This window comes from Musca autumnalis, unplaced genomic scaffold, assembly GCF_047663935.1.
Source record: "Musca autumnalis isolate F117 unplaced genomic scaffold, ASM4766393v1 scaffold_4, whole genome shotgun sequence".
Taxonomy (NCBI): domain Eukaryota; kingdom Metazoa; phylum Arthropoda; class Insecta; order Diptera; family Muscidae; genus Musca; species Musca autumnalis.
In genome coordinates this window covers 71,232,012-71,256,014 of record NW_027411977.1, presented here as the reverse complement: position 1 = coordinate 71,256,014, position 24,003 = coordinate 71,232,012, and the positions used below count along the sequence as shown (strand labels likewise).

At 40.3% G+C, this 24,003-nt stretch overlaps 1 protein-coding gene across 40 annotated transcripts in view; it reads left to right on the top strand.

Annotated features, from left to right (window-relative positions):
• Positions 1-24,003, top strand: part of Gug (arginine-glutamic acid dipeptide repeats grunge) — a 143,079-nt gene that overhangs the window by 94,452 nt on the left and 24,624 nt on the right. For 25 of the 40 annotated variants that reach the window (XR_012412744.1, XR_012412747.1, XR_012412763.1 and 22 more), the window contains 6 exons: positions 9,325-9,511; positions 9,591-9,667; positions 17,034-22,284; positions 22,368-22,491; positions 22,580-22,724; positions 22,801-22,958. Coding sequence is in view for 13 of the 40 variants with exons in the window: in XM_073984951.1 (XP_073841052.1) it covers positions 9,325-9,511; positions 9,591-9,667; positions 17,034-22,284; positions 22,368-22,491; positions 22,580-22,724; positions 22,801-22,958 (5,942 nt within the window). In the remaining 27 variants the exon portion in view is untranslated. The remainder of the gene's footprint in view (positions 1-9,324; positions 9,512-9,590; positions 9,668-17,033; positions 22,285-22,367; positions 22,492-22,579; positions 22,725-22,800; positions 22,959-24,003) is intronic. The other 15 variants (XR_012412750.1, XR_012412767.1, XR_012412766.1 and 12 more) reach the window with 4 other exon arrangements.

Genomic DNA, 24,003 nt, shown 5'->3' with positions numbered 1-24,003 from the left:
TTGACCTTGCGACCTTGTGCATTTGCCTGTAACACATAAAAGGAAACGAAACAGACCCATAGTTCCTTTTGGGGATATACATATAATCACTATCTGAGTCGATTTATGCATGTCCGTCTGTCCATGTATTTTTGTTCGCAACGTACAGGTCGCGTTTTTGTCCGATTCAGCTAAAAATTGGGGAATATATTTTTTAGTCGTAGGAAGAACGCTATTGCTTTTGGTGGAAATCGGTTCAGATTTGGATATAGCTCTCATATATATATTCGGGCGATTTGACCAAACACGCTATATACGTCCGATTTTGAAGAAATTTGGAATATGTGACTGAATTCGGTCTAAAAATAAATGTGCCAAATTACATCGGAATGGGTTAAAATTTGGATATAGCTCCCATATATATTTTCGGCCGATTTGACGTATTTGCTGCACCAAACACGCTATATAGTTCCGATTTTGATGAAATTTGGGATGTGTGACTGCATTCAATCTAGAAATAAGTATGCCAAATTATCGGTTCAGATTTGCATATAGCTCCCATATATATTTTCGCCCGATTTCAGGTATTTGCTGCACCAAACACGCTATATATGTTTGATTTCGATGAAATATGGAATGTGTGACTGAATTCGGTCTAAAAATAAATGTACCAAATTACATCGGAATCGGTACAGATTTGGATATAGCTGCCATACTATATATTTTCGGCCGATTTGACGTATTTGCTGCACCAAACACGCTATATACGTCCGATTTTGATGACATTTGGAATGTGTGACTGAACTCGGTCTAGAAATAAGCGTGTCGAATTATATCGGAATCGGTTCAGATTTGGATATAGCTCCCATATATATTTTTTGCCCGATTTGACGTATTTGCTGCACCAAACACCATATTATATAGAAATCAGTCTAAATTGATATTAATTTATTATTTATTTATTTATTTATTTATTTATTTATTTATTTATTTATTTATTTATTTATTTATTTATTTATTTATTTATTTATTTATTTATTTATTTATTTATTTATTTATTTATTTATTTATTTATTTATTTATTTATTTATTTATTTATTTATTTATTTATTTATTTATTTATTTATTTATTTATTTATTTATTTATTTATTTATTTATATATTTATTTATTTTTTTATTTATTTATTTATTTATTTGTATGTATGTATTTATTTTTTTATTTATACGTTGCGATAAAAGCCTATTGGCCAATTGGCATCGCAACACCTATCACCTATATAAATGTTACATATTCACAGTGGTGTAGGGTATCATATAGTCGGCCCCGCACGACTATGATCCTTTCCTTACTGTTTTTTTCGGGTGCAAGATCATTCTACCTGAGATAATGACCTGACGGTTCTACGACACCTTGACGGTCTAAAGTTTGGACATTGTATTACTTCATTTAGTCATGAATAAGGTTGGAATATGGACTATATCGGTTCATTGAGAGTTGAACCAAGTAGCCTTTTGCAACAATTTTCCAAATAATGTCCTTAGCAATTCTTCAGAATATTCTGAAACTGTAAAACATATATTTCATGTTGTTTAGACGGTATTTCATATCATACTTTCTACAAAACATATTTTAAACAACGTTCACACAGGCTGTTTATTCTCATATTTGAAATTTCAATGTATTACACGGTGCTCTTGAAGCAACTTTAAATGGAAGGTGCTTACACCTCGGAAGTGGTTGCGGATTCTGAAACTACAATGATCGTAGGTGAGAAAAATCCAAAAACAAAGAAAAAACCCGGAGCGCTTTTAAAATAAATCGCGATTCAAGATGACATTTTTAGAGTTTTTTTTTTAGGATTTGCGATTTTGCTTGGAAACCGCAGTACCTATCCGAATAGGACTAAAGACAATGTTGTAGCTATTCTCTACAAGATTGGCCTTTAGTGTATTTTTGTAGGGTTTACTGTTTTTGAGATATAGAAGTTCAAATTGGGACAATGCATTGACTGTATCGTCTCCTTATAAAACAGTGTCATGACTACAATTTCCCAACTTAAACTTATATATCTCAAAAATGGTACAACCTAGGAAAAAGATACGAAAGCCAATCTTGTAGAGAAGTTTCACAGCTACAACATTTTCTTTAGTCCCATACCAATAAGACTTGAGGTTTTTAAGCAAAATCTTGAAGACCTGTGAAAAAAATTTGAATGATTAATCTGAACTTACATATCTCAAAAACGGTTAAACCTACGAAAATATTATGCAGGCCAATTTTGTACAAAATTGTCACTGCTGCAACATTTTCTTTAGTCCCATTTCGATAGGACTTGCGGTTTTTTTAGCAAAATCGCGAACAACTAAAAAAAAAAACTAAAAATGTGACCGCGATTTATTTAAAAATCCTTCCAGCGTTTTTTCTTGTTTTTGGATTTTTCTCACCTATGAACATTGCTGTTTCAAAATCCGCAAAAACTTAAGGCTCACCATGTATGACATTGTTTCATAAGGTAGCGTTACAGTCAATACATTGTCCCAATTTGAACTTCTATATCTCAATAACGGTAAAAGCTAAGAAATTATCATAAATAAAAGTCTTGTAGAGAATTTTCATAGCTACAATATTTTATTTAGTCTCATTTTGATAGGACTTGCGGCTTCCAAGCAAAATTGTGAAAACCTAAAAAACCCTAAAAATGTCAATTTGAATCGCGATTTATTTATATTTAAAAAGCGCTCCGGCGTTTTTTTTTTATTTTTCTCATCTGTGATCATTGTAGTTTCAAATTTTCTTTGAAAAATATGACAGAAACAACGCGATAGAGGAATTTTACAACAATGATATGTTCTGAAGTGGTTTGTATTACATTCCAGCGAATATTTTTCCCAAAGATAACATTAAGACAAATTTGACGGTTTTGGAGATACGCTGCGAAATATATACAAATCAAGGAAAATACATTTTAACGAAAAAAATCAAACAACTCCAAGCTAAAATATGCTCTCTAAATAAATCATTTTAGCATTTTTGCCATAAAATATTGAATTTGGACCAATGCTTCTTGCAACTGGATGTACGTTTTGAAAATTTTGTGATGGCCGATGTTGTCTATATTCGAACCTGAAATGTCTCGATGATTTTAATCCCTTCAAGAGTTAGCTTGCAGACAATTTTAGCGAAAATTTTGGACATATATCTCTTCCGTGGGAATTGAATTCCGGTCTGATTTCGAGGGACCGATAGTAATTTTCGGATAACCGGTGTATGAATTATCGCGATTCTACTGAAGTTCCACTAAACTTCTAATAATTTGGGCAGTGTGAGCGACTGAACTCTCTATTGTGGTAGATTCCAAATTTCAGTCAAACCCGTAATGCTCTTAACATTCCATATATAATACTTTTAGGCAGGAGGTTGTTGGCATTACCCATGTCCCAGAACCCAAAAACTTTTAAAAGTTTTCATATTTTTAAAGGACATTTAAAAAATAAATATCAAAATTATTAGATTCTTTCATGTTCTGGACCGGAGAAATATATTGCCATATGTTGATTTTTTGTTATGATTTTTTATATTATTTCTTATTGTCAACACAATAACTCTCTTCCTCGCCACTGTCAACTAGAATTGAGTCCCAGCTTTTGTTTTTAATGACAGATGACACAATGTTTTAATTTAATATTGGGCTATCGTATTAATGTATTTATGATTGCAAATACCATTTAATTAATTGTGGGTAAATGTTAACAAATTGTGATTAAAGGGAAATGCGATTCTTTATAATTATTACTCAGATCAAAATAACAATAATAAATGGTATGCAAATCAAATGACATGTTCAATACATTTTTAAGAGAAACTGAAATACACACATTTTTATTTATTAATTGCATGAAAATTGATTACCATTTCAATTGTTTGCAATTAAAAAAAAAAATGTATAATTAAGTGCCTTCAATTTATTTGTCATTCACACGCCTCTTTGTCATGGGTATCAATAATAATTAGGATGTTATTGAATTGAATAATAATATACATATGTATTTCAACACTATACTTTAAGGGCATTGTATAATGGGAGAAATTGTTTGATGAGTATAATATTAAGAATAGATTTTGAAGGGTTAAAGATTTTTCGGTTTAGGGGGCGGTTTCCAATAAGACATTTCGAAACCAAATTCGTTCAAACTACTGCCAAACTTCTCATTTTTAGAAATATTTAAAGCTTATTATGTGATGCTGTGGTAATTCTTTAATATATTTTTTGCAAGAACAAGTGTTTTTATTTTTAAAAAAAATATGTTTGTAAATACGTAACATTTTTTAAGAAATTGATATGTTCGCGAATCCGTTGAGACTTTTCATAAGTATTTTTCCATCATCGCAAAGGGTAACGATTTTGTAAACAATAATAGGTTATAGCAGCTTAATATATGAAGCCGCGATATTTTTAGAATTTTTTCTAATTAAGTTCAAAGTTAGTTACAAAGCAGATTTGTACCAAAAATCATTGATGTATCATTTTTTTTATTTTTTTTTTTTTGTAATGGAAAAGTCAATTTTGGAAATTTTTCGTGATATACCCGAATTGAAACTTTCATCTACGGACAGATCGAATATTTAGAGTCTTTTCAGAATTTTTGGACATTTGAACTTGCCGACAAAAATGTGGATTAGGATTAATATGGGCCTTTTTAGAAGTTAAACTAAATTTGGGCAAAATATAAGAAGATCAAAAGTTTGGACAAAATTGTTTGCCCCGTTCAAGAGATATCGTGCATACCATTTTAGTGACATTATTTTAAATATTGGGGTGAAGTACCGTAAGTTGTGGACCGGTATTGCCCATCTTTGAATTGAAACTAAGTTTGGACAAAATATGACGAAGGCCCAATTTTGGACCAAATTTTGATCAGTTCGAGAGTTATTGTGCTCTCCAGCCACTACATATGGTGTTATTGGGTTATTTTTTATAACTTTCGGGCTGTTTTCTCAAGAAGTATGGACTGGGGCAGCAAATGCAAGTAGCTTCAACAAAAATCATTGTTGTTGTAAAAAACAAAACAAAAATGCATATGGAAGAAGAAAAGTTCGAGGACAACGAAGCCGCTCCACATCCGATATGTCTGAGGAGACTTTACCAAAGTCGAAACATGTCATGTCACATAGTGGTGGGTGTGTGGGTTCGAATCGTCGTCGGCTTTCCTTTTTCACTTGCATTATTGATTGATCATCAAGCTCGATTCCAACGAGAAAATTAATTAAAAATTAATACTAACAAGTAAATAGTGTCAGTCGGCTTTGCCGACAGATATATACCCTCAGCCAATGTGAAGTGAAACTTTCACCTACGGACAGATCGAATGTATTTAAAAGGTCTATTCAGAATTTTGCGGCCCTTTTTGGACATTTGAACTTGTCGACAAAAATGTGAATTAGGAATTCACTGCACTAAGACACAAATGTTAAACTTTTGTGGGGTAGGTACCCTTAGGGAGGACCGATATGGGCCATTTTAGAATTTAAACTAAATTTTGACAAAATATTAGGAGATCCAAAGTTTGTACCAAGTTGGTTGCCCCTTCAAGTGATATCGTCCTAGCATTTTAGTGGCATTATGTAAATATTGGGGAGAAGTACCGGAAGTTTTGGACCGGTATTGCCCCATGAAACTAAGTTTGGATATAATATGACGAAGACCAAATGTTAGACCGCCACATATGGTGACATAGGGATTTTTTTACACTTTTCAGGCTGTTTTCCAAAGAAATATGGAATTGCCCCTGAAAAATCTTTAACCGTCATAATGGAGGTAGCGAATGCAAATAGCTTCAACAACAAGTAAAAAAGTGTCAGTCGGCTTTGCCGACAGATATATACCCTCAGCTAATGTAAAGCGAAACTTTCACCTCCGGACAGATCGAATGTATTTAAGGTCACTTCAGAATTTTGCGGCCTTTTTTGGACATTTGAACTTGCCGACAAAAATGTGGATTAGGAATTAACTGCACTAAGACACAAATGTTGAACTTTTATAGAGCAGTTACTCTTAGGGAGGACCGATATGGGCCATTTTAGAAGTTAAACTAAATTTTGATAAAATATTTGGAGATCAAAAGTTTGGACCAAATTGGTTGTCCCATTCAAGTGATATCGTCCTAACATTTTAGTGACATTTTTTAAATATTGGGGAGAAGTACCGGAAGTTGGGGACCGGTATTGCCCCATGAAACTAAGTTTGGATATAATATGACGAAGACCAAATGTTGGACCAAACCGGTTGAACAGTTTGAGAGTTATCGTGCTCTCCGACCGCCACATATGGTGACATAGGGGATTTTACACCTTTCGGGCTGTTTTCCCAAGAAATATGGACTAGCCCCTGAGAAAACTTTTACCGTCGTAATGGAGGTAGCGAATGCAAATCGCTTCTACAAAAATCAAAGTGATTCGAGAGCAGGTCTTAAAGTGAACTTATCCGAAATTTTGTGTGAGAGGTACCAGAAGGAGTAGACAAATATAGTCCATATTCGAACGTGATCTATATCTGGTAGATATATTAGGATGTGCAAAGTATAGATTACATCGGTCATTCGCTTCAAGAGTTATCTTGCGCAAATTTTTTCCGAAAAATTTTGAAGTTTTGTGGGGAATTGGGGGAGGTAGTGGACCGATATAGCCTATCTTCGAATTTAAACTATGTTTTGATAAAATATTACGAAGGCCAAATTTTGGACCGAATCGACAGATCCGTTCGAGAGTTACCTTGCGCTCCAACCACTACGAAAGGTGTCATAGGGGCTTTTTGCACCTTTCCATATATTTTCTCAGGAAGTATGCACTTGCCCCTGATGAAACTTGTACCGTCGTATGGGGAGAAGTGAATGCAAGTTGTTACAACAAAAATCAAAGCGATTCGAGAGCAGGTCCTAAACTAAACATATCCGAAATTTTGAGTGGGAGGTTTCCGAAGGAGTGGGCCGATTGAGTCCATATTGGAACCTCATCTAAGTCTGGTAGAAATTTCACGATGTGCAAAGTATGGACCAAATCGGTTACTCCCTATAAGAGTTACCATGCGCATAAATTTTCCGAACATTTTGGAACTTTTGTGGGGGAGGTACCGGAAGGAGTGGACCGATATAGCTCATCTTCGAACTTAAACTAAGTTTGGACAAAATATTACGAAAGCCAAAATTTGAACCGAATCGGCTAATCTTTGAACTTAAACTAAGTTTGGACAAAATATTACGAAGGCCAAGTGTTGGAACGAATCGGCAGATCGTTCGAGAGCTATCTTGCGTTCCAACCACTACACATGGTGTCATAGGGGTTTTTTTTTGCACATTTCAAGCTATTTTCTCTGGAAGTATGGACTTGCACCTGAAAAAAAATTTACCGTCGTAATTGAGGCAGCAAATGCAAGTAGCTTTAACAAAAAATCAAAGTGATTCGAGAGCAGGTCTTAATGTGAACTTATGCGAAATTTTGAGCGATAGGTACCCGAAGGAGTGCACAAATATAGTCCATATTTGAACCTGATCTATTTGGTAGATATATTGGGATGTGCAAAGTATGGACCAAATCGGTCAGTCCCTTCAAGAGCTATATTACGCACATTTTTTAACTTTTGTGGAGGTGGTGCCTGAAGGAGAGGACCAACTCGGTTTGTCCGTTTGAGAGCTATCTTGCGCTCCAACCACTACACACGGTGTCATAGGGGTTTTTTTTGCAACTTTCAGGCTACTTTCTCAGGAAGTATCGACTTGCCCCTGATAAAAGTTGTACCTTCGTATGGGGGCAGTGAATACAAGTTGTTGCAACAAGATCGAAGCGATTCGAGAGCTGGTCCTAAACTTTACTTTTCCGAAATTTTGTGTGGGTGGTACCCGAAGAAGTGGACCGATTGTGTCCATACTAGAACCTATTCTAAGTCTGGTAGAAATTTCACGATGTGCAAAGTATGGACCAAATCGCTTACTCCCTTTTAGAGTTATCGTGCTCACAAATTTTCCGAACATTTTCCAACTTTTGTGGGGGAGATAGCGGAATCCATTTTCGAACTTAAACTAAGTTTGGACAAAATATTACGAAAGCCAAAGTTTGGACTAAATTGGTTCGAGAGTTATCGTGCCCACCAGCCAGCCAGACATACAGACAAACGGACATTGCTAAATCGAACTTTTGTGGAGGAGGTACCGGAAGGAGTTGACTGATATAAACCACCTTCGAACTTAAACTAAGTTTGGGCAAACTATGACGAAAGTCAAAATTTGTACCAAATCGGTTAATTCGTTCAAGAGTTATCGTGTGCTCCAGCCAGCCAGACAGACGGACGGACATTGCTAAATTAACTCCAAATTGTCTGAAACGGATTTCGTCCAAACATACTTGGGGTCTAAAACCATTATTTCGATATATACCATCGTTAGCACAAATTCTGAGGGTATAATAATTTCATGAAGAATTGGAAAGGGAAATCTGTCTTGATCAATTCACAGCCCTGACTTACCTAGTCGATTGTGGAAGATTGAACAGATTTCAACCTTTCCGAGATTTGAAATACTCTCTACGATGTTAAATGACAGGTTTTTGTGCTATCACCTTCTGCTTGAACTTGGCACTTTAAGGATACCAAAAATTCCAGCTGCGCGTTCACGTATCCATGTGTCTTCTTATTAACTGCGGGAATTATTTCGCCCATCTTTATTGTCAATGATAACAATTTTAGTTACTTGTCTCTGATCTATTTCCCTAACATTTATTTAGCAAATAATAACAACAATAGCAACACTTAATAACCATTTCAATTAAATTATAACACCAATAACCCTCTTGCTTTCTTTAATTTCCAATCTAACAATACTTATGTGTTTTCTTTGAAAACAATTTTCTTTGAAAACAATTTTCTTTGAAAACAATTTTCTTTTAATTTTTTCCCACAATTTCTCTTACACTAAATTTGTTATTAATTTCTACTAATTTGAAATGTTTTTTCCTTTATCACCCATCATATATGTCATTTCGCAACATGCACCACACACCCACCTCCAAACATCCGTTTCTACTATTATCATCATCACTACCACCACATCAACAACTACCAACAAATCAATCATCCTATCTACTACAACTACCACTACTATATCCACACATTGAACAATCGACAACAACAACAACAAAAATAAATTTAAAACTTTCTACTCTACGTGATATTTCTCCTACTCCTACCTCCATATGCACTGCTTCACCAACAAAACCAAAAATAAAAAAAAAAACACTTCCAAAACCCCTCAAAATCTCTTAAAAAATACCACTACAACAAACACAACAACAAAAGGCAAAACTGCCCGATTATAATCCAATTTCAAGCTTCCCCGTTGATAAGGAAAACGACGAAAGAGAATTAGAAATACCAAGATGGAGTCCCGGTGCTATGGCAGATGGAGATCTTTTAATGTTCTTGCGTGCAGCTCGTTCAATGGCTGCATTTCAAGGTAAATATCCACCGGAAGAAATACTAAAAAGTAATGACACACACAACCCTTACACACTTGACCAGAGATTCTAATCAATTTTTGTATTTCTCTGTCTTTTCTATTGCAGGAATGTGTGATGGTGGTCTAGAAGAAGGTATTGTAGCAGCAACACGTGATGATACAACAATTAATGCACATGATGTTGTAAGTATATAAATTTACTGATTTGGGTATATAAATTTACTAATGGGGAAATGAGACATGTTGAAACTATAAACGATATTGGAACAGCGACTTAGCAATTTAGCAGACCACTGAAAAATTGAAATCAGAATAGTCATTTGTTTGCAGACAGTTTAAGTTCATGTTCAGGTATAGCCCCCATATAAAGGTACAGTCCCATTTATTTTGCAGGTTAAACCACATTTCCACAACTTTCTACAAAGTAAAAAGTAAGCCAATGTTAAAGTCGTGACTGGACTATTTGATACCCTACTCCACGATAAACAGTAGGTCCCATCTCATTGAGTTAATATGAATCGGGGTGTACTCATTGATATTAGAGAAGTCTTCCTTGACCCTATGTTTATACCCTCAGTATTTATGCTAACAAAGGTAAATACACTTTTATACGGGCAAAATGTGCTTCATCGAAATAATGGTTTTAGACCCCAAGTATGTTTGGACGAAATCCGTTTCAGACAATTTGGAGTTGATTTAGCCGTGTCCGTCCGTCTCACTGTATGGCTGGCTGGAGCGAGCCCACGATAACTCTTGAACGAATCAACTGATTTGGTACAAATTTTGGATTTCGTTTGCCCAAACTTAGTTTGAGTTCGAAGGTGGGTTATATCGGCCAACTCCTTCCGGTACCTCCCCCACAAAAGTTCGGAAAATTTGTGCGCACGATAACTTTTTAACGGAGTATCTGGTTTGGTCGTGAAATTTATACCGGACTTAGATGAGGTTCCAATATGGACCTTCGGGTACCTCCCACACAAAATTTCGAAAAAGTTCAGTTTAAGATCTGCTATCGAATCGCTTTGATTTTTGTTGTAACAACTTGTATTCACTGTCCCCCCATACGACGGTACAATTTTCATCAGGGGCAAGTCCATACTTCCTGCGAAAATAGCCTGAAAGATGAAAAAAAACCCTATGACACCGTGTGTACGGGTTGGAGCGCAAGATAACTCTCGAGCGGATACAAACTTTAGTTTAAGTTCGAAGGTGGGTTATATCGGTCAACTCCTTCCGGTACCTCCCCCACAAAAGTTCGAAAATGTTGGGAAAATTTGTGCGCACGATAACTCTTGAAGGGAGTATCTGGTTTGGTCCAAACTTTGCACATCGTGAAATTTCTACCGGACTTAGATGAGGTTCCAATATGGACTCAGTCGGTCCGCTCCTTCGGGTACCTCCCACACAAAATTTCGGAAAAGTTCAGTTTAAGATCTGCTCTCGAATCGCTTTGATTTTTGTTGTAACAACTTGTATTCACTGCCCCCCATACGACGGTACAATTTTCATCAGGGGCAAGTCCATACTTCCTGAGAAAATAGCCTGAAAGGTGCAAAAAAACCCCTATGACACCGTGTGTACTGGTTGGAGCGCAAGATACCTCTCGAACGGATCCAAACTTTGTTTAACTTAGTTTTGTCCAAACTTAGTTTAAGTTCGAAGATAAGCCATATCGGTGCACTCCTTCAGGTACCTCCCCCACAAAAGTTCAAAAATGTTTGGAAAAATTTTTCGCACAATAACTCTTCAAGGGAATGACCTCTATGGTTTATACTTTGCACATCCTAATATATCTACCAGATATACATCAGGTTCGAATATAGACAATATTTGTCCACTCCTTCGGGTACCTCCCACACAAAATTTTGGATAAGTTTACTTTAAGACCTGCTCAACTTGCATTCGCTGCTTCAATTATGACGGTAAAAGTTTTTTCAGGGGCAAGTCTATACTTCATGAGAAAACAAACTTAATTTCTGTTCGATTATGGGCAATACCGGTCCACAACTTCCAGTGCTTCCCCCAATATTTAAAAAATATCACCAAAATGGTATGTACGATATCTCTTGAACTGGGCAACCAATTTGGTCCAAACGGTGGATCTCCTAATATTTTGTCCAAATTTAGTTTTACTTCTAAAATGGCCCGCCATATCGGTCCCCTCCTTAATGTACCTCCCCCACAAGAAGTTCAACATTTGTGTCTAATTGCAGTTTTGGTAGGGTCTGTTCGATGATCCTTTGAAAATGTATACCGATGCTGTTCGTTGTGGCCCCTTTTAATGCGATATTATGTTTTCCGTGGACAAGTCCATTCTTCCTGGCATACTTACTTAACTGGCCCATTACAGAACATTTGTTCTATAGGCCGAACTAATAAAAGATCTCCATTTCTCTCTGTCTATTGCTTCTCTTTCTGGAATACCGCGCCTTGTCATCTCTTCATCCACTTGTTTGCGCCATCTATTCTTTGGCCTGCCAATTCTGCGTGCACCGCCAAGCAGCCTAGCCAACGCAAACGCTGCATCTCAATACGTTTAACAATATTGATGTCGTTGTATAGCAGTAACAGCTCGTGGTTCATGCGATATTCACCGTCAACGCAGATTGGTCCGTAGATCTTTCGAAGAATTTTTCTCTCAAACACACCCAGCACTGCCTTATCTACTTGCGCAAGTACCCAGGCTTCGGAACCATACATCAGCACGGTGTTTTGTAAAGCGTTATATTTGTTTGACGAGATGTGGCTTTGCTTTTAAACTGCTTACTTAGGCCAAAGTAGCATCTGTTAGCCAATACAATTTTTTTTATTACACAACTGATGTCGTTTGTTGTGTTTACGGCGGTGCCGAGGTATACAAAGTCTTTCACTACCTCAAAATTATAGGAACCAACTTCAACAGTTAGTCCCATCTCAATGGACGCATTGCGCGTCGACACCATCAGCTTGGTCTTCTCGCCGTTTACCGCCAGACCCACTTTAGCAGATTCTCCTTCGACCTTCATAAAGGTATCAGTTACTTCTTTTACTGATCGTCCCATGATGTCTATATCATCAGCATAATTAAGTAACATGTGGCTATTGGTGTAGATTGTGTCACTTCTTTTGACGTTTGCCTCTCGTATAACCTTTTCCAGCAGAATGTTGAAGAGATCACAGGAGAGGCTGTCTCCTTGCCTGAAACCTCTTTTGGTACAAAATTCTTCGGAGAGGTTCTTTCCTATTTTAACTGAGGATCTCGTGTCAGTTAAAGTCATTTTACAAAGCCGAATGAGCTTTGCGGGGATACCAAATTCAGACATGGCCTGGAATACCTTTGAACGTAGTGGGCTGTCGAAGGCTGCTTTATAATCGACAAAAAGGTGGTAGGTGTCCTGTCATACTGATCCAAAAGTTATACGATGACCCACTGAAGTGACTAGTGGACGCGATATCTATCGAAAGATATGACTCCCAAAATAAGATCCACTTCCGTAATGTACCATGTCGGTAAATTTCTTTAAGTGCCTCTTCCGCAACACTTTTGCACTTTAATCCTAATCTACATTTCTGTTGGCATCTGTACGTAGATGGAAGTTTAAATTCACATAAGCTGATGGCATATCTCTGTCGACTGCTACTTTTTTACTTGTTGATCTTTGAAATAATTTCTCAGGAAGTATGGACTTGTCCCAAAAAAATGTACCGTTGTAACTAGGGCCGCATCACAACGTGTTCCCAAAAAATTGAAAACGATCCCAAACGAGTCCTTAAACTGTACTTTTTTCAAAATTTGTAAGTCAAGTACCTGAAAGAGTGGTACCGATGTAGTCAATATTCTGACATAATTTGGGGTTGTAAGAAAAAATACGATGTACAACGTTTGCACCAAATCGGGTTCTCCCATCGAGGGTTATCATACGTACTTCCCTTTATAGTTGGTGCTGGCAGGCTTTTTGGAAATTTTGGGCCATTATCTCACGGAGTATGGACTTGCCCCCGGAGAAAATAGAGCCGTAATAACAGGGCCCGCAAGAAGAACTTTTTTGAAAATGTTTCAAAACGATCCCAAACGAGCTGTTAAACTGCACTTTTCCCAATTGTTGTGTGGGAGGTACTCGAACGACTGGACCGATATACTAGATGAAGTAACACGATATGCAACGTTTGGACCAATAAAAACTCCCTGCGAGAGTTATATTGGGGATTTGCCATTTTAGTTTCTGCCATCATGGTTTTTTGGAGCTTTTGGTCCATAATGTCACTACTACAATATTTTCTTCAGTCCCATTTCGATTCCTCCAGCGATTTTTTCTTGTTTTTGGATTTTTCTCATCTATGAACATTTCTGTTTCAGAATCCGCAAAAACTTCCCAGGTGTAAGCGGTTTTCATTCAAAGTTAGTTAAGCGACAATTTGGAGTTGATCTAGCAGTGTCCGTCCGTTAGTCTGGCTTGTACGTGCGATCACTCTGATTTGCTCAAAATGTTGTTCATCGTATAAATTTTTCAAACTTACATCAAATTCGAAGACTTCTGATTCCACTTCTTCTGGCGCTTCACCAAAAAAGATTAAGGGCTTTTCGAGAATAGTTTTCAAATTTTTATCAAAGGCATTCTTTGCGGCCATGATCGTTAGCAAGTCCTTACGTCCTGTCATAGTGTCACGAAAGTTTTAAAAACCCTTTGGCCATAAAATAAAATGTTACCTGAGCTTTGACAATTTTCCTCATGCGTTTAATTTATTTGAGAAGCGATCAGAAGTGTAGTTGTTTCATTTGTATCAGTGATTTTGTGATTTTTTATACCCTCCAGCGTATTATGGGGCTATAAAACTGTTCGTTGGGGATATAAAACTTTTATACAGAAATTGTCGGTACAGGTCCACCCCTTCATATAGCTCCCATACATAGAACGGTATCTCCGGATTTTCGGTATTTTGAAGGTAGTGGCCTCAATATCCCACCGAAATTACTAAAATTTGGTATTTAGTCTTCGTTGGGGGTATACAACTTTCAAACGTTTTAACCTCTTCCTCTCCTGTGTTCCGCCCCCTTCAGACGGCATCGAGATAGTAACGTATGCGGATGATTGCATGATCCTGGCGTCGGGTACCTATCCTGATGACATTTGTGAGAGACTGAACAACTATTTAACCGATCTTACCACCTTTTTCCATTTGAGGAATATGCAGATTTCCGCCACAAAATCAACAACCACTCTGTTCACCACATGGACAGCGCAGTTTGGAAGAGAATTGAATGTCGTGGTCGACGGTAGCGGAATTCCGACCACAAACTGCCCCAACATTTTAGGGGTCACATTCGACACTACTTTTACATCGTGCGCGCACTCCACAGCTATCTGCGACAAACTGAAAAGTATTAACAAAGTCCTCTAGTCCCTAGCCGGCAGCAATTGGCGTGCAGATAAAGAAACCTTGTTGACCACATATAACGCGATAGGTCGGTCTGTGGTAAGCTATGCGGCACCAGTCTGGTCCCCGAGATTATGTGATACGAATTGGAAAAAGATTCAAACATGCCAGAATGCTGCCCTGAGAACAGCAACAGGGTGCATCCTCAAATCTTCGGTGGACCATCTACATGAGGAGGCAAAGATTCTTCCAGTAAAGCAACAGAATGAGATGCTTTCGTTGCAGTACCTGCTTGGATGTTACCGTGTGAGCCATCCCAATCACCATCTTGTGGGTAGGCCGGGGACATACAGGCTGATCAGGAATGATATCCATGCTCTAGAAGGAGAGGTCCAACGATACAGGAGAGAAGGTTTAAATAGTATTCACACGGACGCAGTTGCCAAGGCCTTAAGCATTTATAGTGTGAATAAAGTCCTCGAAGTACATCCCCCATCTATTGCAGCTGAGGAGCGTCAGCTGCTACGACAAACTAGAGTAGTTTTTGCTCAACTACGCTCGGCATATTGCAGTCGCCTAAATTCATATTGGGCGGAAATCGACCGCGCTGTGCAAGACATCTGCCCAGTATGTGGCATGGGCCCGCACGATACAAAACACCTTTTCAACTGCCCATCCAACCCTACTCATCTAACTCCAGTGGATCTGATTGAAGAGAGCCAGAGCCAGATTGAACAAAAGAACGAACATACAAACATTATAACAAACACTGTTACAACAACAACAACCGATTGTGGATGTCATCTTTTGTTTATCCGCTGTCACAGATGGTGGAGATCTACGAGAACGATGTAAAGCAATGATGAACACGAAGATAGCATTTGTAAGGTGAATCGTACGAAAACGTAAAGGCCAGTGCCCGTCTTGTTCATCTATGACGGTGGTGCTCAAAATATTTTGTACATTAGTTTTCCTTTCCTAGCCCACGGCAGATGAGAATAAAGATAACGTATGTTCTCTTGTAACGTACATGGATAATCTTGGCTGATTTATGATCTAGACTCTAGATTCTAGGTAGAGGTTATCTTTACTCTCGATCTTTTGTGTTGTATGTTTTTTTTCTTTATCTGTTCTCCAAAGGCTGTGTGCTATTCATACTTCTTATCTCATCGCAGATATCTGTGGCATCCACGGACTTATATCAGCTATCGAATGTGACCTCCATGACTTTGGCTTAATTCAGCTCCAGTCATCTGTACTCTACATCAATGTCATAAATAACTTTCTCTGTTATTGGATCTTTGTTGGAATCTTCAACAGGCTCCGATATACGAACTTCGAGTGCCGGGACTGTTACCAGTAGGGTACTTGAGTCCATTTCTCTAACCTCCACATTACCTCCAATATCAGTAGTGGTCAACTCGTCATCCGATAAAATCAGATCGAGTAACATTCGAATACTACTGATCATTTCCCATATTCTAGCTGGGGTATTCTTGCAGAGAACGTAATTATCTAGAACATGAAACAACTGCCGACTCTGTGTGATTATTACCTCAAGAAGAGTGACCAGATGGTTCAAATCAATGCTGTTTAGTCTTAGGTTTTACAACAAAAACATTTGTAAAACAAACACAAACTTTAATGTCATACTCATTTTCTTATCTTCGAAATTCAATGTTGGTGTGCGACGGAGTGGGGGACACCAAATAATGTTGTGCGGTAGATAATTTTGTAAAGAATCATTAAAAATCATTAATGCCTGAAATATTAGAAATGTTTGAAAATGTTTAATTTTAAGATAATTGTTTATTATATTGATCTTGATTAGAAAAATAGTTGGACATATTTTTTCGGTTGACTGATAATATACATTGAATAGCTGATGATTTTTCCTAAAAATTAATATTTTCATTTTATGGCGAGCTTGTGCAAGAGCAGTCTGAAAAATACTTCAACAATTTTAAAACAAAAAAACGTCTGTATATGACGCAACTTATTCACCATGGAAATGGAAGAGAATCCAAATAATCCTGATTTTCCATACTTTAAAACATATACGTATTTTATTGAAATGGATGATGGAAAAATATTTCCCATTGGCAAACCAACTTATAATGTATTAAATTTGCACTTTTTGTTTAATAGTGAATTTTTATTGAACTCCGTCTCTTACTTTGTTTCCTTTTTTTAGTTACACGATAATGGTTATGATCCTGGTAAAGCATTGCAAGCACTTGTAAAAGCCCCCCTAACTAAGAGCATCGAAAAGAAGTGGTGCGAAGACGAAATCAAGAAGTTCATTAAAGGTCTGAGACAATTTGGAAAGAATTTTTTTAGAATCCAAAAGGATTTACTGCCACACAAAGAGACACCGGAATTAGTTGAATTCTACTATTTGTGGAAGAAGACACCCAGCGCTAATAGTAATCGCCCGCATCGTAGACGACGCCAAAGTGCTTTGCGTCGCAATCGTGTTACACGGGCCAGCAATACGCCTCCGAAAAAGGAGGACACACCCGAACCGCAATCTGCTGCATCTGCCTCGACAACGACGACAACGACGGCGACGACGACGGCGTCGACGGCGGCCGCAGACAAAGGTCGCGCTTCGCCAGTTGTCACCAAGGAAGAGACAAGTTCTCTGACCGAGGACGACGTAAGCGAGTGCGACAGCGATTCAAGTTTGACCCATAAAAGGGATGAATCACCGTCTAGAATGAGGACGAGAAACAAACAACAAACGACAACGGGAGGAGCGGCCAAATGCGACCAAACACAGGTCACACAACCCCAGCCAACGGCAAATGGCAAACGGCCAAAACGTGGATCAGAAACGCCAGACAATGTTGCGGCAGCGGCAGCTGTTGCAGCAGCAGCGACTGGTGCAGGAGTCACGAGTGATGGTCCCAAAACACCCACAAAACCACCAGTATCGGAGGGCAGTGCAGCCAATAAACGAAAGACCGGCCGCCAAGAGACACCAAATAAGAAGAAACGAAACGATACTGAGGGATCTGCCACCGGCGGTAGCTCTACAAACACCGACAACCAGGATGAATCAACCGATAACAGTGCCCCTGTGCCCACTACCGCTATTTCAATATCGAAAGACAAGCGCAAGCGGGCCGAGAGTCCGGTCGAAAGCACAAACTCCGACAGTCGTTCGGATTCCGCCATGGATGATGGCGAGTCTACCAATACAGATACCAACGAACAGCACTCAAACAAAGACAGTAAAGAAAGCAGCACTTCTAGCAAGGAAGAAAGTAGTAGTGGCAATAGTGAACTTGATTCCGCCAAGAGCGATAAGAATGTGATCCAGAAAACCGAAGCCAAGCAGATTCTCGATGCCGACATTAAGGATAAAATCAAGAATGTCGACGAGGAGACAAACATCCAAGCGCCATCATCAATGCCGAACGCCACAATGGTTTCCGTTACCGAAAATAGTCTCAAAGACACAAAACCACCCAAAGAAGATCCCTTAGCAATATCACCAGCGAAGCCGCCGGTGGCGCCATGTGCTCCCGTGGCAGTCGTTAATAATCCTCCAGCGCAGCCAACAACAGCTCTTCCTCCACTTAAGGTACCAACTGTTGAGGCCCTCAATGCTTCTGTCGATCGAAAAGTCGAAATTGGCAAATTGGAAATGATGGACACTGATATGCCCAAGGACATGTTAAAGAAACTAGCCAATATGAAGCAAGAAATAGGAACGCCTCCACAAAGTGCGCAGTCGCTACAACCTCCACCGACTCAACCAATAATGCCGGAGGTAATGTACTTCAAGAAAGAGCCAAAGGATGCCGTTATGGATGCTGTTTGTAATCAAAATAGCAATGAGCCTCAAGATCTCAAAGTTAAGATTGAGGTTAAAAATGAAGATATAAAGCCTCCAGTTATGGGTCTACCACCACCTGGTCAGCAAGGTCCCCAAACACCAATGTCTCTTACAACTAAGAGGGCTGGAGATGGAGCGGAAGGGGGTCCACCACTACAGTTACCACCGCCGGGACATTTGCAGCATTCTCTTGTTGGCGGTCCACCACCTGGGTATATTGTTGAGGGAGGTCATCTCAAATTTGCACCTCCACCACCAACACAAACAAATCAACAGCAGCCACCACAACTACCGCCATCATCTATGGCCAACGATAATAATAGTGGGCCACCACCACCGCCTAACAACAATAGTGGTCCCCCTCCATCAGCAACTGGTCCTTTGCATCCGCCTCAGCAAAAGTATCCTGGGGAATTGGAACACAAATTCCCAGATGGTATAAAATACGAACCTGGAAAGTTTGTTCCACAGGATTTGAAATATCCACCACCACAATCGATGGAATCTCTTAAATACAGTCAGGAAATGCATGCTGCAGCAGCAGCTGGTAAATTCGATATGAAGTTTATGATCGATCCCCACACAGGTAAATTTCCGGGTGATATTTCGTCTCCCCATGGGCCTCCATCGTCTGGTAAACCATACCCTGGTGGTGGCGAGGCTGCATCGAAAATGCAAGACCTTAAAGGTGGATTTCCGCCTCCCAGTCTGGGCCCACCTCCGGTTAGCAGTGCCGCAACACCAACTAGTGATAATCCTCCCCAACACAAATTCATTGGGGGTCCACAGGATCCTCCACCACCTCCGACACATGGTCAACCTCCTGGCGCTACACCTCCACCCGGCATTGTAATGCCCAAGCCTCACTATGAGCATCAAGTGCAACACCCAATGGCTCGGCCGCCATTTGAAACAGCTGCAGGCCTTATGATGAAATATGGCGATCCAATGGTGGGAAAGTATGGTCCACAAGATCTGAAATATCCACCACTGCAAGGCCCTCCTACGGATATGAGTACCGGTGGCAATATGAAACCATCTCCATATGGTGAGAACCTAATAAAACCAGTGCCGTATGGCAGTGGGGGACCTCATGATGTTGGTTTAAAATATCCCCCTTCGGAAAGTCCTATTGATGCTTCGGCTCGTTCCACTCCCGGACAAGATAGTCAAAGCAGTAATAGTAGTTCCCTGCCTTCAACACAACAACAATTCCAGTCACCACATCCCTCACCACATATGCCATCACCCGCAGGAGGCGGTCTACCGCCTGGTATGCATCCACAAAATTTAATTTCACCGCATGGTGGTCCTTTGTCAATGCCACCATCATCGCATCAGAGTCAGGTACCACCAGGTGGTGCTGCTCCCCCACAAGGCTCCACACCTGGAAGTGGCGCCGGATCCCAATCGCAAGGTATAATACACCACCCAACACCAACATCAGCAAGTGGAAGTGGCGGACCTCAAGGCCTACATCATCCCAGCCATATGCCATCTTCTACAGCACCTCCCACATCAGCGGGTGGTTCTGGACCTCCACACAGTATTTCCTCGATGGCTCCTTCGGGAATGCATCCTCAGCATTTGCCTTCTGGGCATTTGCCGCAATTGCACAGACCGCATGCCGAATTACCACCTGGAGCTGGTGGTCCTATGCATCCACATGCACCCATACCACTCTCCTTGCAAAATCATGATCCACGTAACGGTCCGCCCCTTTCACTATCCAGCCATGGTTTGGGACCACATAGCCAACAGTCACAGACGTCTCAACTTTCCTCGGGTACTGTACGAACTCCATCACCAGCACAACCCCATCCACAGCGTCTAGGTATGCACGATGATAGATCCAGCGGCATAGGTCCCCAGTCTTCACAGTTACGTGATCCACCCACGTCGCAGTCATCGTCATCAGTTGGCCCACCACCGCAGCAATCACCACATACACATCGCACGTCCCCATTACCGGGTTTGGCCAGCAATGTTCCACCAGGACTCATTGGGCATCCAATGCCCATTCACCCGCATTTGGCCCATTTACCACCTGGTCATCCGGCGCATGCTGCACACCACATGCTTCCACATTCTCTAACTGGGTTAGGACCTGGAGCAGGTCCTTTGGCTTTGTTGGCTGGACCACCATCTCTCAATAGTTTGCCTGAATCAGGTCTTAGTCGAAGAACGCCACCAGCGTCACACATGCAATCTGGACAACAACCACCGGTTTCTTCAGCCAGTGGTCCAATGCCTTCACATGGCTCCAATCCCCCTCCAGTTTCTGCAGCTACCTCTATGTCGACAACCAGCACCGTTCCATCGTCAGCATTTAGTCGAGCCAGCCCCAGTGTGTCAAGCAATTCGGCTGCTGGCGGTCCGGGTGGATCACTTGGCGGTCCACCACATCCAGGTAGTGGTGGCGGTAGTAATTCGGGAACTCCCAGTGGACTTAACACTTCAGCTGGGGGTGCTCATCGCTCCTCTTCGCCGGCATCAAGTGTTGGCAGTCTTAGTCGACAGAGCCCCTTGCATCCGGTACCACAATCTCCGTTAAGCCATCACCCATCATCTTCTGCCCTCTCGGCAGCTGCTGCAGCAGTTGCTGAACGTGATAGACATGCTCTGCTACGCCAGCAATCTCCGCACATGACACCGCCACCAGTATCAAGTGCTTCCGGTCTAATGGCAAGTCCCCTGAGTAAAATGTACGGGCCACAGTCTGGTCAGCGTGGCCTAGGCGCATCGCCTCCGCCGCATTTGCGACCAGGTGCATCACCGCCGGTGATACGTCATCCCCAAATGCCACTGCCGTTACCGCTTTTACCTGCTGGGGCTGGAATGCCACCGATTGGAGTTCATCCAGGACAATCTCCATATCCTCATCCGCTGTTACACCCCTCCATGTTTTATTCGCCGCATCATCATAGTCCGTTTAATTCGCCCTATGGCTATGGTCCGTATGGACCTGGTTTCCCTGCGTATATCAAACCACCGGGTCCGGGTGGTTCTTTGGAACAGGCAGTGATGGCTGCTGCCCACCACCAAGGATTGCAAGGACCACCACCGACACGGCCGGATGATCCAGCATTGGCTGCGGCAGTGGAAAAGCAAAAACAACAACAAATGCAACAGCAAGCCCAGCAGCAACAACAGCATCTACAGCACCAACAACACCTGCAGCATCAACAGCAACAGCAGCAACAACAGCAACAACAACAGCAGCAACAACATCAACAGCAGCAACAGCAACAACAACAGCAGCAACAACAACAGCAGCAGCAACAACATCAACAGCAACAACAGCAACAGAATAAACCGCCAACGCCAAAGACGCCCCAAGGCAATAGTAACGGTAATGGTGGACCACCCGGACCACCAGGTCCACAAACAACACCTACTGGTTTACCGCCAGCAGGATACCCAGGTTCTCATATTCCAGGCTATCCACCGCCACCGCATGTATCACCGTTCCAAGATGTGGTTAAACCACCGCACTTGATGCAACCCACATCGCATATGGATGCTTTGAGAGCCCATGCACATTCGGCTAATTCTGGTTTGGTCGGTCCACAACAATCCCATCATCATCCAACAGAGCCATGTAAGATTTATTTCCTAAGAACTTCCATTCCATTTTTTTATCGAACTTGTCGTCATTTGCTATTTTTTGTCTTTACTTTGCAGTACCCATTGAGATTGAGCCTGATCCTGAACCGGAAATACCTAGTCCAACACACAATATACCACGTGGTCCTAGTCCTGAAGCTAAACCGGATGATACTGAGTGTCATCGATCACAGTCTGCAATGTAAGTAGAAAAACATATTTATCTCCGTTTTTATTTGTCATTCTAAAAATATGAATTCCTGACTTTTTCATTTTGTCCCCTTTTGCAGTTTTGTACGTCACATTGATCGTGGAGATTATAATTCATGTACAAGAACTGATTTGATATTTAAACCAGTCGCTGATTCTAAATTGGCACGTAAACGTGAAGATCGTGATCGTAAATTAGCCGAAAAGGAAAGAGAGCGACGCCAGGTATGTCTAGCAAGTTTGATGATTTGCGTTTCATTCTGATGTGTCTGTGTTTCTTTTATCTCACCAATTATCATAGCAACAACAAATGCAACAGCAACAACAACAGCAACAAGCTGTTGCTGCTCAACAGGCGGCCCAACAAGCTAAACTTAAAGCTGAACTTAAACCTCCCTATAGTGATACACCAGCCCTGCGACAACTATCCGAATATGCAAGACCACATGTTGGTTTCAGGTATGTAGTGATTGTTACAGACAACAACATCCACACCATCCTTTAGGTGTTAATTAGATTGTGGAGAAATCCTGACAACTTTATGAGATTGTAATTCCGAATTTTATATAGAAAACATGTCCTTTAGGATTGTTTTATATTTGTGTAATAAGTTCTAGGTAGTGTTTTATGTCATCTAGAGGTTGATGTATTCGATGCCTGAATTATTAAGTAATGAGAAAGTATAAAAACCCCTGAATACCCTGGAATTTGGGAGCTTACTTTTAAAGTCAACATCCAGGCGGGCATAAGCGGAAGATGTGCTTAGACCACCTGAAACAATGCAACAGTTATCCTGGTTCGCACGATAACTCTGGAAACGATCCTTTTATTTTGTCAAAATGTGGATAAAGTTCGAGATGGGGCATATCGGTTCCTCCCAACAGAAATACAACATTTTTCTACATTAGAGGGAAGTAATCGATTTGGCCCAGACTTTGATCATCGTAATATTTTTGCATCAGGCTGTCTTCGGACCCCTATTACGAAGTTTTCAGGGGCAAGTCATAATAACATTGTCGTCTCTATTTAAAATGGCTGATGAAAACGACAGATTACAAATTGATTATCCGATTTAATGAAAACGCTTGCACTGCAAGACCCGCTTCTAATTCCAAAAAGGTCTATATCGGACAACATCTTCCGGTAACTCACTCACAAAAGTTTAAAATTTTCGAGAATTGTTTTGAAACATTAACCGAATATCATGCTTCCCGAATAATGGTCCAATTTTTAATTTTTATACCCTTAGCCTAACGGTTAACAAGGGTATATACACTTTCACACAATAGCTCTCGAACGAATAAATCGATTTGGTTCAACATTTGACCTTCGAAATATTTTGTCCAAACTAAGTTTAAGTTCGTAGATGAGCCATATCGGTCCACTCCTTCAGGTACAATCCACGGCAGCGGGTTCTTTCGTACCGGATTGACCCGGAACAACACAAAACCAATGTTCCGACCAGCGGCTGCCACCTCAGTGTGTACATGTTCGTATTTGTTTC